Source organism: Mustela erminea, chromosome 20 (assembly GCF_009829155.1).
Source record: "Mustela erminea isolate mMusErm1 chromosome 20, mMusErm1.Pri, whole genome shotgun sequence".
NCBI lineage: Eukaryota > Metazoa > Chordata > Mammalia > Carnivora > Mustelidae > Mustela > Mustela erminea.
Genome location: NC_045633.1, coordinates 22,564,313 through 22,581,214, shown reverse-complemented (window position 1 = coordinate 22,581,214; position 16,902 = coordinate 22,564,313). Strand labels below are relative to the sequence as shown.

The 16,902-nt window shown below is 61.3% G+C and overlaps 2 protein-coding genes across 3 annotated transcripts; both read right to left on the bottom strand.

Annotated features, from left to right (window-relative positions):
- Positions 1–4,163: 4,163 nt before the first annotated feature.
- On the bottom strand, positions 4,164–8,463 carry MSRB1 (methionine sulfoxide reductase B1). 2 transcript variants are annotated; one of them, XM_032326833.1, is made up of 4 exons: positions 8,302–8,448; positions 6,566–6,714; positions 6,116–6,230; positions 4,164–5,028 (listed from the first exon to the last, which is right to left on the bottom strand). In XM_032326833.1, the coding sequence occupies exons 1-4, from the start codon at positions 8,354–8,356 to the stop codon at positions 4,997–4,999; spliced, it is 351 nt and encodes a 116-aa protein (XP_032182724.1). In that variant the 5' UTR covers positions 8,357–8,448; the 3' UTR covers positions 4,164–4,996. The 2 variants fall into 2 exon arrangements, with proteins under 2 accessions (XP_032182724.1, XP_032182725.1); XM_032326834.1 differs by lacking the exons at positions 4,164–5,028; positions 6,116–6,230 and adding an exon at positions 6,237–6,475 and having other exon boundaries at positions 6,566–6,789; positions 8,302–8,463.
- Positions 8,464–8,799: 336 nt separating this feature from the next.
- On the bottom strand, positions 8,800–15,553 carry RPL3L (ribosomal protein L3 like). Its single transcript, XM_032326827.1, has 10 exons — positions 15,398–15,553; positions 14,726–14,918; positions 13,009–13,177; positions 12,099–12,234; positions 10,644–10,830; positions 10,373–10,533; positions 10,063–10,164; positions 9,507–9,602; positions 9,152–9,271; positions 8,800–8,899 (listed from the first exon to the last, which is right to left on the bottom strand). The coding sequence occupies exons 1-10, from the start codon at positions 15,536–15,538 to the stop codon at positions 8,843–8,845; spliced, it is 1,362 nt and encodes a 453-aa protein (XP_032182718.1). The 5' UTR covers positions 15,539–15,553; the 3' UTR covers positions 8,800–8,842.
- Positions 15,554–16,902: the final 1,349 nt, after the last annotated feature.

The following is a 16,902-nucleotide window of genomic DNA, read 5'->3' as shown; positions in this document are numbered from 1 at the left end:
TCTCACTGCTGTGGGGACAGACGAGGCCAAAGATGCGCGGGAGGAGGAAGCTGGAACCTGGGGCCCCAGGGCCAGGAGGTGGCAGAGCCGCGGGGAGAGGAGGCGGGAGGCGTCGGTGCCGGTGGGTCCCGCCAGGCTGGAGGGGCTGGAACGTCGGAGCAGCACCCGCGCCCCCGCAGCCGTCCCACCCCCCACCTCCGTCCCGCACTCTGCCTCGACGACAGCTTGCCCTGCGCCCGTCGCTTTCATGAAGCCTCCAAATGGGGTCCCTGCGCCTTCGGACGCCAGGAGCCACCAGCCTGTGTGCCGGGTACCGGCAGGTTGGGCCGCCGTGGCCTAGGGCCGGGCGACGCTGGCACTGATCACCGAGAGCCTCGGGGTCGCGGGGCCCGGGGCTGGACGCGGCGCAGACCCTGCCCCGTCGTCGGAGATGCCGCCGCTCGCCCCCTGGCGTCGCCTCGGGGAACTGCAGGGCCTCGCCGACCCGGCCCGGCGCACGCGCAGCGCGGAGCGAGCGCGCCCCCTGCCAGCGTGTGTGCACACGGTCACTGCGTCCCTGCCTGGGGAGGGATCCTCGAGCACGGGTGGACTCAGAGGGGGTCGTCGCTCTGGGTCCCCTACCAGGACCTCGTATGAGGGTGGGGGCACGGTGGCTGGCTTGGCGGTGACCTTCGCCGACCTCTCTGGGAGCCACCTCCCCCTTGCCGGCCTGGCCCACAGACAGACCTGGCTGGAGTCAGGGGGCTGCTGGGACCTGGGCATCGGCAGCACCCCCACCCGGGACACGGCTCTCCCTGGTCCTTGTCACTCAGAAAAAAGAAAGCCGTGAGTGAGGCTCACGGTCGGTTCCCTCCTGCCCTCTGCCGTGGGATCCCAGACGGATGTCCTCTCTCTCCTGCCAGGCCCTTGCCCTGGTGCCTCTGCGTGCACCGGCCTGCGGGCTGCTGGTGACTGGTGTTGGCAGAGCGGAGGAGCCCTCCACCACTGAGCAGAACCCTTGGCTGCCAGGCTGTGCCCTGGAGGATCTGCTTGGCACACAAGGGGGCACCGGTGGGGAGTGGTGGGAGCTGGGCTCTAAGAGTCTTTTGTTTCTCAAGGAGGAACCGGGGCTGCAGGCCAAAGGCAGTGGTGTAACCCAGCAGGAGGAAGAGGGTGGGGGGATTTATGAATCCACAGGAGACCTCTCGCTCCCGCCCGGCCCCGCCCCGGCAGACAGACCCTGCTCATAGCCATCCATATCCAGGCTCCCGGGGAAAGGGGACCTCGGGGCTTTGGGCCCACCCTTCTCCCATCACCCTTCCAAGGACCCTGCCTCCAGCCCTCCCCACTGCCAGGGGACCTGGACATTTGGATGTGTCCAGGACGCCGCTCTCACGACGTCCCTCCCAGCCTCACCAGCTCCAGACACACACAGGTCCTTCAGCCCACCCTGCCAGAGATCTGGCCCTGGAGAGCCGGCCCCAGGGCTATGTCCCGGATACATCGGCCCAGTTTACAGGAGGCCAGCTTGTTCTTGGATCGGGTTCACTCAGGGACACGCTGAGCCAGGAGTGCTGGGAGAGATAAGGAAAGTCCATCCTAGCCCTGGGCCTGGAGATTGCTGCTAACCACTCCGACGGCTCCACCCCTAGGCAGCTTCCTTGTGCTTGCTGCTTCCCACTGTGCTCAAAAGGTGGTCACCACCTTCCCAGAGCCACTGCTTCTCATCTGGGCCATAGAGAAGAGGAAAGGGACAGCTGTGTGCAGAGAGAGCCTGAGGCCTCAGGCAAGTCCCTCCTCATCTCTGAGCCTTGTTCTTCCCCTGCAGAATGAGGGCCTGCCTCATGAGGGTTAGGGGAGAGACTCGGGATGCTGTCCCCCATGGAAGTGACTAAGCATTCAGTCTCTGCTCACCTACAGTGGGCTTGCCCTTGGCCAATGCTGGCTGCTAGACTCCTAGTGTGCAGATCAAAGGCTGGGCTGGTCAAGGCCCCAGAGCTGATGATGATCCCGGTGACTAGAGCAGCCCTAACTTGGGACACAGAGCGGTTCCTGCAGGAGGAAGTCAGGCAGAGGTAGGAGCTGGAATCATGGGGTGGAGGACACATCCCCTGCTGTCCCAGGCCGGGGTGGGGAGTATTTCTCACAGTTGCCATCAGGACCGGCCCCCAGCAGGGCAGCGAGGGAGGTGTTTCGTAGGGCTGGAGGCTGCCACACTGAGGGGAGGGGCAAACAGCAAAAAGCCCCACCCGCAGGGCGTTCTTTTGCCTGGTCCTCCTTGGTGCTTTCTGTCAGTGCTGACCCCTCCCAGCTGTTGCACAATTTCCTCTGTTGCACAGGACCACTGAGCAACCCAGAGACTGGCGGAGCGACTGGGAGTCTGCCATCACCCCCGCCCCCGCCCCACCCCCACCCCCACCCAGGGGACAGGCCGGGTTCCACAAAGGAAGGGGAAGTGCTCCACCCAAGGTCACACAGGGAGCCAAAGGCCCCTGCACAGGTTAGTGACCTCCTCCCCACCCTGCCACCACAGCAGGGACCCCTGGTCTGCGGCTGGGGATGGGGAAAAGACAGAGTCCTGTCACCAAGGAGTGAGCAGGATGAGCAGACCAACAGTGTCGGCAGCCCCCCTGCCCCTCCCTCCCCGGCCATTCCAACCTCATCCCTCCTCCACCACCCCCGTTCTCACACCAGCAGCCAGGCCCTGGTCCTCACGACATGGGGTGCTCCAGGCTGCTGAGTATGTCCACTCCCACAATGCCTTCAGAACTGGGGAACGACCATACGATGGGCCCACCGGGAGAAGGCCTGAGCCGAGGGTCTGCTGCCGCCCGCCTCTGTCAGCCCTCCCCGGACACTGAGCGTGTGTGTCCCCTGGAACAGGAGTCAGTCCGGACCCCGTGTCTGGTAGTCCCTGGAATGTCTGATTATTTCCCTTTCCCCGGTGCACAGCCACCCAGTATAGGTCCTTTTGGGGAAGGCTGGGAGAAAGATTAACGTTATCCAATTTTGGGCAATGTACCAAGATCCTTCCTTGAGGGGACCTGCCTCCCTGGGTCTGTAAACTGGCTCAGGTCTGGGAGCTCCGGGAGCTGAGGACGGATGGACCAGGACCTTGTTCTTAGGATTCCAGCCTGACTTCTGTTCCCCTGACCTGGAACGGCTGCTCGTTCAGACCAGGAAGAATCCGGAGGCTTCCCATCTGTTTCACATCCAGGAACACTGTGACCTGCTCGCCAATGGCCTCGCTCTAAGAGCATCACACCGACCTGACTGGCGCTCTGACCGTGAGGTCCGTCTCAGTCACTGTACCCCTCCCCTTGCCTTGGGTCTGTGACCCCTGCCCCCTGGGGACCCAGTGACCCCCGTCGCACTTTGTTTTCCCAGCTCGCTGGCAGTCCTGTACGTAATTTCTGGCCTCGAGAAGATGCTGGGGCTTCTTCACAATCATGGTGAAAGGTGTGTCCTCTGGACCCGGAGGTCAGGGAGCGGGTTTTCACGGATAGATCTGCTCTGATGCTCCCATCTCCCTAAGCCTTTGGACCCTCCCTCCATCCAAACAAGGCAGTGCTGGCACATCCCCTCCCTTTAGCACAGGCCGCCTTCCGGGTCATGTCTCAGCCAACCGAGCAACCAAAGGCTCAAGCTCCCTCTCGTCCCCTGAGCAGCACCATTAAACCTCCCACCTCTGCTTGGTGAGCCTCTACCAATAAATTCAGCCTGATCCAACTTTATCTTCCTTTCACCATCAACCCACCCCTTAATACCCATTCTTACACTTTCTGGGATTTGTCCAAGGAATTCTGACCTCCCCCCTACAGGGGCACGCATCTGTCGCCCTCTCAAGGCGTCTCCCTTCTTGCTTCTCTCACCTGTCACTCCTGAGCTGAGATGATCTGCCCCTCGGCGTCCTCCTCCCCAACCAGGGGGCCAAAGCACTAGCCCCTTCATCGCCCCCCACGCAGTCCCGCATCATGGCTCTGGTGTGGCTATTCAGGCCCTGGACCATCACGGGACGGGAACTTGTGGTCTCCTCGAACACGCCGGAAGGCCGTGCGGGGCGGGGAGGCCTATGTGTCCCACGGCTGCATCCTCAGCAGCAGGCTGCCCCTGCTCAGTAAATATCTGTGGAACATGCGAAATGAGGTGTCCTAGCATGCCTGGTGGGAATGAAGACACAGACCCAGGGTCCATTTGTTTATTGATCCCGGACGGCCCCAGTGGGGAGCTCAAACGGGACAGCCTTTGGCATCACAGACCCATCCGGACGTGTGCAAGAAGCCGCGGCCTCGTGGGGAGGCGGGAGCTCCAGGCTCCGAGCTCCCGACCCTAGCCTTGCACAATCAAGGTAATGGGGCAACAGCCACTTGCCTAAGACGGAGTGAGGCAAGGGGCACCCACCCGGGTGCAGAATGGGGTGGGGGACTTCTTCTCTCAAAACTGAGAGGCCAAGGCCCGTCCCCTGGGCCCGCTCCCCAGCAGGTCACAGGTCATCACCACTCTGGCTGCCTGGAAGGGTTTAACCAGAGTGAATCATGTAGTGACCGGAGCTGGGGCAGCCGGCAAGGGCCGCCTCCCTCTGCATTCTGTCTCCCCACATGGCCTGGGGGAGAGGGACGCGAGCTTTGGTGAGAGCCAGAGCCCATCTCAGAATTGGGTCCCACGGAGGTGAATCCAGACAGGCAGGGAGAGGGCAATGGGCTGTGGAGAAGAGAAGGTGGGGTGTGCCGTCATTCAAGGGCAAGCTAGGCTTAGAGCCCACCTCTCTGAGATTCCGTATGAGTGGGAGGCTAAGGCGAGCCCAAAGCGGGGCCCTCCAGCCCATCCCAGCAGTAGGCTATGGCCATCGTGGCAACCCAGTGCTCTTCCCAAAGACAACCTGCACAGGGCCAAGACCTCCTGAGGCTTCAGCCAGCCCCCTCCCCTGTCTGAATGTCTGGGGTTCCAATTCCAAGGTGGGATGGCCAGAGCATGACCACAGGGCAGTGTCCAGCTGGAATGGGTATGTGCTGTGTGCCTATGGTTCCTGAGAGCCAGAAGTTCCTTTGCCTAAAAGAAAGAAGGGAGAAAGAGAAACACAAGCCATTGCTACATCATGTTTCAGACGCCATCCCATGAGCTAGCCAGCCCACACCTGGCAGGACAGGGCAGCTGGGAGGACCCTGGGAGGACCCAGGCACCCAGCTTGGGGGAGGCTGTGTGCCCTGCTTTGTTCCCCAAGATCTCCAGGAGAGCCCAGTCTCTCCTTCCTCTGCGAGACAAAGAGCACTAACCACTACAGGACCAAATCACATCTCACCCTGTCATCGCTGGCCCCTCATTCCCCCCCACCTCCCCAGGGATCAGACTCACACGGAAACAGCTGCCCCAACAAACTGCTAGCACACGGAGCCCTAATTTCCCAAAGGTTGGGTTAGGCCACTTTGCTTTTACGTTTCATTCCTGCTACACACACATTTCCTACATTAGTAAGGCAACACTTTCCTTCTGAGTGAAAAACCTCTTTGGGTTTCTTTCAGTTCATGAGAACAGGTGCTAACGTATAAGATCTTGTACAAAAGTGTCGTGGCACAAGGGAACCTTGTGTGGGAGATGCCCTTCACTTGACACCATTCTGCGAAAAGTTTCGCGGGACCACTCTTTTGCAGAGACTGGGAGAGACCTGTAGTGAGTGAGCGCATAGCCCACAGGGGCACACAGCCGAGCGCTCACTGCTTGCCAGGCCCCCGGGCACCACGTCAACGCAGGTGCCTTCACGCTGGCCCGTGAAGGGGGCTCTGTGAGCCCAGCCACTGTGCAGAGGAGGGGGACCACTCAGAGAGGCTAAGCAGCAAGCTCGTGGCCACACAGCCCTAACCCTCAGCCTCCGCCCAGCCTTGCCTGCCCCCTCAGAAAACCCTCCACCACATCCACTGTCAGATGCCCCTTTTTGGGGCACATGTGATCAATCAGGACACCTGCCCCCTTGCCCTTGCCCTGAAGCCACCCTCTGGGGTGGCTGTGGGCAGCTCCTGGGCCGTGTGCTTTGGGGCCCCCATGAGCTGTCACTGTCAGTGGGTGAGAAGAGTGTGCCTCCCGCCCCTGGGCTTCTAAAATGTCAACAGGCCTGTGTCCAGCGGTCAGAAAGCGAGCTCACCTTTCGGGATGAACTTCAACGAGCTGCTAAATATTCAGAAGCGGGACTGCCCCGGCTTGGGGCCATCATTCAGGAACTCATGGCCTAGCCCGTTCCCACACCTGCCACAGGACACCTGGAAAGACCACAAAACAACCATGCAATGGCCCCTCCTGCCACCAACAGGCGGCGTCCTCCCCACACCCATGTCCCAAAGTAACTGTAGGCGGGAGCGGTCAGCCTCCATCCTGCAGCCTACGCAGGAAAGCAGTCCTGATTCCCTGTTTCCATTGGGACCCCAGGCTCTTCCCAGAAGTCTGGGGGTGCAGCTCGCCTGGCTAAAACCGGAGGCCTGGAGTAGATGACTCTGAGCCCCTAGAGCTGTGGGGGGAACACAAAGAAGGAAGGAATGACCAGCCCTCAGGCTCTCCCTGGCCCAGACCCCCACGACCGCCCCACTGCAGCCCTCACCTTTAGGGCGTCAGGAGAGTTGCGCTCTGGACGCTTGGCCACGCTATCGGCGTGAATGGTCTCAGTGAAGGCGGGCCACGGGGATGAGTGTGCGTACTTCGAGCGACTGGAGAAGAGCTCATAGCCACACTTGGCGCACACATAGACACCTGGGGGCAGAAGAAAAGGCCAAGGCACACACGTTGGCTCCAGCGTCTTTGGGGTGAGCTGCTGAATCCTCAGGCCTAGGAGAACAGAGTTCTGTGCCCGTCTGCAGGGTGGCCTGCACGTCCTCCCCACACCCCCAGCTGCCCCCAACCCGGGCCTGGCTCTGTGGGGACACACCACGCCCAGTGCTCCTTAGCAATGTGCCTAGCCCAGGAGAGCCGCTTTTCACTCAGCTCATTGGCTCTCATCAGCGGTCCTGTGATGTACACCTTCCCATTTTAGTCTTGCTGTTTTGTTTAAGTGGGCAGGAGCCCATGTCCACTGCGGGGCTTGAACTCATGACCCGGAGATCAAGAGTCACGCTCTCTACCGGCTGAGCCAGCCAGGCACCCCTTTCCAGTTTTGTTTTGGTTTTTAAATATTTATTTATTTATTTGTTTGTTTGTCAGAGAGAGCGACAAGCAGAGGGAGAGGGAGAAGCAGGCTTCCCACGAAGCAAACCGGCTCTTTGCTCCGTGGGAAACCTGCGAGACTCGATCCCAGAACCGTGAGATCATGACCCAAGCTTAAGGCACATGCCTAACCCCCTGAACCCCCTACAGGAGTGCCCAGCACCCATAGCCCCGCCTGAGGACAGCCCTTCCCGGAGTCTGTCAACCACTCAGCCTTTGCCAGCAAGTGGAGAAGGAAGCGAGGAGGGCTGGGGAGCTGCTGTGGAAAGAAGCTTCATTTCCACAGAGCGGCCTGAGGACAACTGCGGTCCCACAGCCAGAAGGCCCCAGGGGAGGTATTTGCCCAGAGAGCCCTAGGTCACAGCTGACGTCCACAGATGCTCAGTGTCACAGCCCAGCCCCCTAGAGGGCTGACACCCAACAGATCCTGCCCCAGGGAAAGCACTGCTTAGTCTTGGCTGTGGGCATGTTTTTACCAAATTCGTCCATTACCAGCAGCACAGCCCCAAAGGGTACAGCCAGGGCCTCTCAAAGCCTGGGGCCAGAACTGAGGGTCCCCCGAGTCCCAAACCACTCTCACCTCTACTCCCCACCTCCACTCAGGCTGTCTGGTTAAACCTCACTGGCCCTGGCGGCCTGGCGGCTGTCCCGGTTGCCCAACCCCAGGGCCCTGAGCGGACTGGGGAAGAACCCAGGTGGGCGTTCCGAAGGGAACGCTCTGTGCTTCCGAGGCGTACGTCGGGTCCCAGGAACAGGGGAGGGGGAAAGGCAGCGGCATCATCAGGGGGCGCCCTCGGACAAGAGCCTCCGTCGCGTCCCCTTGAAATCCTGCTCCTAATCCCGATCCTCCCCAGCTCCCCCCCCCCCCGCCACCGGCGTCACCCCTGGCGAGCACCCTGACCCCACGGGTTCCTCCCGGAAACCGCCTCGTTCACGCACGCCGCCCGGCCGGCGACGCCGCTCCCTAGGTCGCCCCTCCCCTCAGGTACCCCCACCTTCCAGACTCCAGGCCCCTCCGTCCTCCTGCACCCCCTCACCCCCCCGCCAGTGAACTCCGCCCTTCCGGGATCCCGGGGCTCCACCGCCGCTCCATGCGCGCTCCCGCCCGCTATCCTCCCGGGAGGTCACAGCTCATACCCGGTTCAAAGTGATTCTGGAAAATCTCGCCCCCGGAGAAGCTGCAGAACGACATGGCGCCAGCGGGACAGCGCAGCGTCCGCCCCGGGACCGACCCGAGGCCACCCGCCCGCTACAGCCCGGCCTGCGCCCGGGTCCCGCCCCTCCGGCCGAGGACCAATCAATGCCCGGAGCCTGCCGGGCTCCCCGAGGCCCCGCCCCCAGAGGACCAATCACAATCAGAGACGCCCAGACTTAGCGCAGGCCCCGCCCCCGAGGCCCCGCCCCCGAGATCTCCCGGCAGGGGCTCCGGTGCGGCGCCTCCGACACTGCCGCCCCGCCCGAGCGCCAGGGGGCGCCGCTGAGCTGCGCCGGGCCGGGGCGGGTCCAGGTCGCAACCCGTCTGCCGTGGATCAGGTCCCGGGCCACCCGCGGGCCACCCGCCTTCCCGCGCTCCCCACTCTGATACACGCGGGCAGAGTCGCCTCCGCACTTTATTAGACAGCGGGGACAGGCGGGGGTGGCGCCGCGCTGCCTTCAGGCTCCCTCCGTCGCAAGCCGCCTACAGGTCCCTCGAGGTCTCCGGCTTTTCCTTCTCGAGATGCTTCTTCTGGGGACCCTGGTTGGGGGTTGGGGGAGACGGAGGGGCGCTAGCGACCGAGGTCTAGCCGGTGCCACTGCCCCCGGCCGGGATCCCGGGGCTGCGGCTTTGTTGCCTGCGCAAATCGTGCGGGGGCGGGGCTGCTGGGGGCCCCCGGGTGGGGATGAGCGCAGGGGCGCCCCCGGACCCTCATCTGCTCCAGCTGTCCCACTCTGGCGCAGGAGGGCTGTGGGGGCTGAGCCCCGGAGGACAAGGGGTGGGTGGGCTCACCATGAAGACCCTCTTCTCTTGGGCGGTCTGGAAGCGGCCGTGGCCAAACTTGGAGGTTGTGTCGATGAACTTGAGTTCGATGTTCTCCAGGGCTCGGCGGCTGTGGTGCACCAGCAGGGACTGGGGGGTCCGTGGGAGACGAGAGCCAGATGTAAGTTCCTCACCCACCACCTCCCACCACCCCCAGTCCACACCAAGAAGGACTCACTCACCCAGCTCCTGCCAGAACCCCTCCTTTTTGCTCTTCCCATCCCCACCCTCCTCTGAGCAAGGTGCAGGACAGGGAGGCCAGCCCCCAGAACCTTCCCATGGCCCATGGGGCTCCTGCTCCCCAGCCCACCACAGAGGCGCTGACCTTCCTCAGTGTGATGACCCGCTTCTTGGTGCCGGCAATGCAACCCTTCAGCATGACGAAGTCGTTGTTGACCTCCCCGTAGTGCGGGAAGCCTCCCTGTGGGAAACTGAGTCAGCCAGGATCCAGGCCCCTCAAGGAGCAGCTGGGTTAGGGGCAGCTGCAAGCCTGGCCCCAGGGCAGCACTCTGGGTCCCTTATCAGGGCAGCATCTGAGCCTTATTCTGAGTCCTTCCTTAGCTCATTTCACAACCTACATTTTAGTGAGGGAGAAACCAAAACTCCGGGACATGGAGTCCCTTGTTCCGGGCCCTGGAGCTGCTCCACACTGCAGGTGGGACTGGAACCCAGGTGGCATGAGTGCAAGGCCACAGCTGCAGCTGCTGCCCTCCACAGCCCCTGACAGCAGTGGGACAGGAAGCTGTCTGCAGGGGAAGACTCAGAGGACATGGGAGCAGCACGGGCTTGCGTTGCCAAGCCACCGCTCTCTGGGCCCTGAGCTCCCGGGGCAGGCCAGTACGACCCGTGCCTACCCGTGCATGCGTGCCCTGCCCGCTCACCAGTGGTGTGATGGACTTGTCCGTCACGTCGTAGCTGGTGGACGCATTGTTCCTAACCACCTTCCCATCCTCCTTGTGCAGCCCCCGGCCAATACGGTAGATCTGCCAGGAGAAGATCAGGGCACGTGGCAAATCGCAGGGGGCCTCCGGAGCCAGTGGGATGTCTGTCCCCACCAGCATGTGTGCTTAGACCCAGGCACTTGAGGGGCATTTCAGAGCCTTCGGGGGACCAGGCAGTGTCTGCGTCACGCAACCCACCCCCTGGGGTCTGGTCATGAGTGTCCCTCCACCACCCAGACTGGGGACACACCTTCTTGTTGAGCTCTGTGCGGTGGTGGTAGCCTTTCTGCCCAGCCCGAGCGATGGAGCAACCCACGCGGGCAGGGTGCCAGGCGCCGATGCAGGCCACCTTGCGCAGCCCCTTGTGGGTCTTCCGCGGCAGTTTCTTGGTATGCCAACGGCTCGTAACCCCTGCAGGAGGTGCAGGAAGAAGGTGGGGGGCGGCTAGTGGCTGAGAGGCCAGCCCAGCCTCCACGCCCTCCAGGGGCCTTCCCGAAGCCACCATCCCCATCCAGACCCACCTTTGACACCACGGCCCTTGGTGACAGCAATGACGTCAATGACCTCACTTTGGCTGAACACACTGTGCACCGGGATCTGCTTCTCTAGCCGGGCCTGAGCCCAGGCCACCTTCTCAGCCACTGTGCCGCCATTCAGCTGGATCTCCATGATGTGGGCCTTCTTCTGCCGGAAAGGCAGCAGCTTCATCTGCGGGACATGGCACAGCCGGTCGGCTCCCAGAGGCTCAGAGCCCCCACCTGCAGACATGGTATGACTGGCTAGTGACTCCCAGCAGGCTTTCCTGCATGCATTCCTTCAATGGATGTTCCAGAGTTCGGGTCTGGCTCTACGTTATGTTCTGTGCTAGCCACTGGGGGGATACAGCACGGAATGAGGCAGGCAAGGTCCTGGACCTCAGGGAGCCACTATTTAGTTGGGAGACAGAAATCGAGTAAATTCTTGGACAGGGCGGAGCATTCTAATGGAACCGTGGGGGCAGAGGGGACAGTCCTTGCACACAGGGCAGTCAGAGATGACCCCGCTGATGTGACACCAATAAGAAGAAGGAGCCACTAAGTGAAGATCTGAAACTTTGGGGAGCATGGGAAACCGCATTTGCAAAGGCCCTGTGGCAGGGAGTTGGAGGGATGGAGAGGAGACCAGTGTGTCTGGACCATGGCGAGCGAGGAGGAATGTGGTGCGGGATGAACTCAGAGTTGAGCAGGGGCCTGCCTGTGCAGGTCTTGTGGGGAGAAACTTGGGCTTCATTCTAGCTGCAGGGTGTGACTCAGGGTGGTTGGTATGTTTAGGTATCTCTGGCTGCTGCTGTGTGAGGCACCGGCTGAGGGGACACATGGGAGGAATCAGGGACACTGGCCATGGCCTAGTGCTCAGCAAGCACTTATGGAGTGCCTACTGCATACGAGGTGCAGCCCTGAGCTGGCAGCTGGGTCCCTGCCCCCGTGGAGCTCCAGTCTCTCAAGGGAAACAGACATGACCATGACCTGGTTACCGTATAACCAGGAACAGCAGGGGGGAGCGGGGTGCTGCTGCAGGCCTAGGCAAGCCTTCCCTGAGGACAAGAGGCCAAGGCGATGTTCCAGAATAAGCCAGACGTGTTAGTAATTCATCAGCAGAAATCAAGCTGGACCCCATGTATAAATGTTGGCTCACGTACACACTTGGGCCAGGACCCAAACTGAGGTGGCTGGCCCTCTACCCGGGACGTTTGGCAGGAAATCCGGTCCTCTCAGGGAATGGGAGGGCCCTGGTTGAGCCTGCCCTCAGAGCACGCTGACCCCCAGCATGCCATCCCTGGGGCGGAGGCCAGCCAGCGCCGCCCGTCACCCAGCACTCTGGGCCCGTGCCCCAGGCTTGTGGTATTTTTAGGCTGACATTTGCCAGGGTTCCTGGAAGCTGGGATGGAGGGGGGGGGGGAGGGTGGGTCCAGGTCGTGGCAAGTCTGCTGGGCGGACCTGAGTGTGGACAATGACACGGATGACCTTGCAGTACTTCTTCATGGCGGCAAAGTCCTTCTGCAGCTGCTTCTTGCCGTCGGCGTCCCGCCACCTCTTGCAGGCTTTGGTGAAGGCTTTCTTCTTGCTCTTGTGCCTGCGCCACAAGCAGGAGACACTTAAGGGGCCAACCAGGGGCACCTCGCCAGGCCTGTCTGGGCCCCGCATGCCCACAGCCCACCGTGTAGGGCTCTTAGAACAGTGCATGTTCCCTCCTCTCTCCTTCCTTTCCCAGGGAGGCCACTGCCAGCCCCGCCCCTGCGGTCTCTGGGGACACGGGGACTGCTCCTCTTCCCCGATGCTATCCCAGGCTGATGGTGTCTGAGATGGAGGGGCCCAATGTAAGAGGCTCTAAGAGGTCAGCCACCTCTCCTGTGGCCATCCAGCCCACCCTGGCTCAGGGCCCCAAACCTGTCACCTCCCTCAGAGGGCCAGGACAGGGGCGCCTCCAACTCTGTAAGGATGGGGGTATCTGTGAGGTTCCTTGGGCAGATGGGCCTTCCCTTTCAGGACTTAGTGCGAGGGAAGATCTGAGGCCCCAGAGTGCCTTTCTTTCTGATGAGAAGAGCTTGTCCGCGGCTCCTTCCCTTTCTCACCCTGGCTGCTAGGAAGCTCCGAGCCAACTCTGACAGTCCATCAAATTAGTCCCTTAATGTAATCCTAAATCAGAACCCTTCCTTCCTCTCCTTCTCTACCCCAATTTCTACTCCAGTCCCCTTGCACGCGTCTCTTGTTAAAGCGAAGGCAATTCCCCATAAACACGCATTCCTGCAGACACGGCTCCTGCCTGCCCACACCCACTGTTCCAGCACCGCTCTCAGGATGGAGGGATGGCCAGACCACACAGCCTCCGCCCGAGGGCTGCCCTCACCAGTCCTTGTAGAAACGGCGACGGCACTCGTCACTAAGGTGCTCTGCAAAGATGGTCTTAAAGCTCCGAAGGCCTCGAGGGGTAGCTACGTAGCCGACCACACCTACCACCACCAGAGGGGGCGTCTCCACGATGGTCACTGCCTCCACTTCCTCCCGCTTGGAAATTTCTAGAAGAGACCCAGAGGCAGGAGCATGGAGGAAGGCATCCGGGGCCCATGGGAAAAAGCCAACTACAGCCTGTCCTGCCCGAGGGAGGATGGAGCACCACGGCCTCAGGGCCCCCACTGACCTCCAGCCGTCAGCCTCCCCAGCCCCTGGCCCTTCCCTCTCTACCCCGCCCAGGGCATGGAGCAGGTGCTAGTCAGGGCCCTTCCGGTGGTCTATGCTCTGCCTCTGAGATCTCAGATAAGGCCTGACCTGCCCCTGCCTTGGTTTCCCCACCAGATCATCTGGAAATGGGCTAAGAGAGCCCACAGCCAGGGCAGCATCCCCCAAAGGGTAGGGCCCAGGATTCCCTCAGTGGAGCTCATATAAACAATTTTAGTTTTAATAGTTATGAGTATATTGGATGAGTTCTAGAAAAACACATACAATTTGTCCCAAACCAATGATTTTGTAGATGTTATTACCGAAACTAATACAAAGCAGAAGTGTACATTTCTGGCGTATATTAGGAACAGGCCGTCCGGGTGGCTCAGTCAGTGGAGTGTCTGACTCTGGGTCTCGGCTCAGGTCATGACCTCAGGGTTGTGAGATCTCAAGCCCCATGAGGCTGGGGACTCTGCTGGCGATTCTTCCCACCTCCCTCTCCCCCTCTCCCCACCACTTGCACGTGTGCTCTCTCTCTCTCAAGCAAATAAATAAATCCTCAAAAATAAATACATAAATTGGGGTGCCTGGGTGGCTGTGTGGGTTGAGCCTCTGCCTTCAGCTTGGGTCATGATCTCAGGGTCCTGGGACCAAGCCCCACGTCGGGCTCTCTACTCAGTGGGGACCCTGCTTTCCCTGCCTCTCTGCCTACTTGTGATCTCTGTCAAATAAATTAACAAAGATAAATAAATACATAAAAATTAAAAACAGATGAGGGGAGATGAAGAACAGGACAGTTGCCAAGAGGCCGGACAGTGCTGGCTGGCTGTAGAAAAGCGGCAGGCAGGACCCGTGGGGGATGGAATGTTCCGTGGTGGCGCATTCACATGGGGCCGAACCATGCGGCACTGCACACGCGTGCGTTCACCCACCCCAGCCTGGGAAACCTGACCAGGATGGGCAGGTCGTATCCAAGTCGAAACCCGGTTGTGACCCTACTACCATAGTTTTCTAAGCTATTTCCATCAGGAAACCAGGCGAAGGGTGCGTGGGAGCTCTCTGTCTCCGTCCTTAGAGCCACACGTGAGCCCACCCTGATGGGAAGACAAAAAGTAGATGGGGCACCTGTCTTTGGATTGTAGCCCCTCCCCTTACCAACCGGGCAACCGGCAAGTTTCCTAACCGCTTGATCTCCTCATCTGTAAACTGGGGGTAAGGACAGTGGTCAGGGCTCAGTGACAGTGCCCTGACCGCAGCTCCCTTGGGCAGGACCTTGCCTTTCTGGGGCTGCTTCCCCTCCTAGACCCCAGCTCCAGCCCCTAGCCTCTGAAGTCTCTCCAGATCCTCTGGCAGGCGTGGCAAGGAGGCCCCACACCCTCCCCATGGGTCCCCCTGCAGCCACTCACTGAGCCCGGGCCTGTGCACCTCCCGGACGGTGTGTGTCATGCCCGCCTTGTAGCCCAGGAAAGCCGTGAGGTGCACCGGCCGGCTGGGGTCGTCCCGGGGCCAAGTCTTCACCTTGCCCCGGTGCCGGTGGCTCCTCTTGTGGGGCAGGAAGCCCAGGTGTCCGTGCCGAGGGGCGGAGAACTTCCGGTGGGACTGGCGGCAGGAGGGGAGGGAGGTCAGAGCTGGGGTGTCTCTGGTGGGGGTGGCAGATTGGGACCCGAGCCCAGACCCAGGGAAGTGAGTCAGGGACCCCAGACTGGGCCCCGGTGGTCTTCGGTGCCCCCCTCTGTCCGCAGGAAAGAATGGAAGGTTGCCTCAGGGCCAGTGTCTTAGGGACAAAGCCGTGACCAAGCTCTCCTCACCCACAAGCGTCCTGCTTCAGTGAGCTCAGCCTGCTGGGCCCAGCAGGGACAGGCCCACACCCCGGCTGCAGGCTAAAGGGATAGGGGGCCACTGCCATCTGTCCATTTCCTGCCCATTCTAGGCCTGGCAACCTGAGCTCGGGCCCCCTGTGGTCCCTTCAGTCACCTATACCCCCACTGGCCCCAGGCCCATCCCTGCTGGGAGAGACTCCAGAAGCCCACCCGTCCCTCCCATGAAGCCGGCTGGCTCTTGCCCCCCAGCCCACTGACCATGGCTGTGGGTCCCTGTAGGTCAGGAAGGGAAGGGGCCTCCCGACAGGCGCCGGAGGCCAAGTGGCAGGGCCGAGTGGCCAGCCAGCTCCCAGATTTAGCCCCTGGCAAGGGAGCTTGGTCATGTCCCGTGGCGGACATGGGCTCCGGTGCCAGGACAGGCCTGGCCTGGCCTGGGGCGGGGCGCAAGGGGGCATCAGATGGGCAGCCTGGGGTGCGGATACCTGGGGCCAGGCGTGTCACTCCTGTCCTCGGGGCCCTGGGACTGGTTCACACCCACTTTGCTTTCTGCCTTGTGCTACCCTCCCAGGACCGGAACACCTTGGCCGGCTAAGCAGTCAAGGAACCCCAGCAGGGGAGGGGCCTTCTTCCAGGGTTGCTGCGACAAGGGTCTGGCCTGGTTGGCAGGCAGTGATGCAGAGGGAACTCCTGTCCTGTCCTGAGGGCCCTGAGCCAGGGCTGCACAAACTGGGGTGGGGGGTGGGGGCGCTGCGGGCAGGGGCGCTAACAGCTGTGATCCTAGAACAAGGAGTCTATACGGTTCTGAAGTTGTGAACCTGGAGAATCAGTTTTACAGGCCTAAACTGTCTCTGAGGGTTTGTGAGGCGCTGATGCTAAGATCTATGTGACTCAAATGTTAGGGCTCTTGTTACTCTCAAAGCCACTTTTATTACTTTGGGCCGAACCCCACAGGAATAAAATCCCTGGCCAGGGGCAACCCTCAGCCTCCAGAGTGGCCCAGGGGGGCAGAGGCTGTCTGAGGGGAGGAAGCCCGGGAAGGATGCCGGGAGACTCAGGGCAAAGGGAGGGCCACACGTGTGGGACCCCAGGCGCATTGCAGGACATGCGGCGCCAGTGGGACTGACTCCAGGCTCACACGCCAAGAACCGGAGGGCGGGGCACAGAGCCACAAGCTGCGTGGGTTCCTCCCTCTCAGCCACCTCGTCCCGCTTCTGCTACATGATCTCCAAGTCCCTCTGCTGCCTGGTACGGGGGAGAGCTGCCAGACCAGCGCTTTCCCTGAGCACAGGTGTCTGCTTTCCCCTGTTCTCTGTGGCGGCGGGTCTGGCCCAGATCTGTTGGGTTCCCTTGTTCAGTCCAATGTTGTAGGCCTATCAATGTTAAGATTCTTTTGATCAGGGGCATCTGGGTGACTCATTTGGTGAAGCATTGGCCTTCAGGTCCGGTCGTGACCTCGGGGTCCTGGGATCGAGCTCCACCTTGGCATCCCCGGTCAGTGGGGAACCTGCTTCTCCCTCTCCCTTCCTGCCCCCCTCCACTCCCACTTTCTCTCTCAAATCAGTAAATAAATAAATAACCTTTTATAAAAGGTTCTTTTGGGGCACCTGGGTGACTCGGTGGGTTAAAGCCTCTGCCTTAGGCTTGGGTCATGGTCCCAGGGTCCTGGGATAGAGCCCCGCAACAGGCTCTCTGCTCGGCGGCAAGACGCTTCCCCCCCTCCCCTCCCTCTCTCTCTGCTGCCTCTCTGCCTACTTGTAATCTCT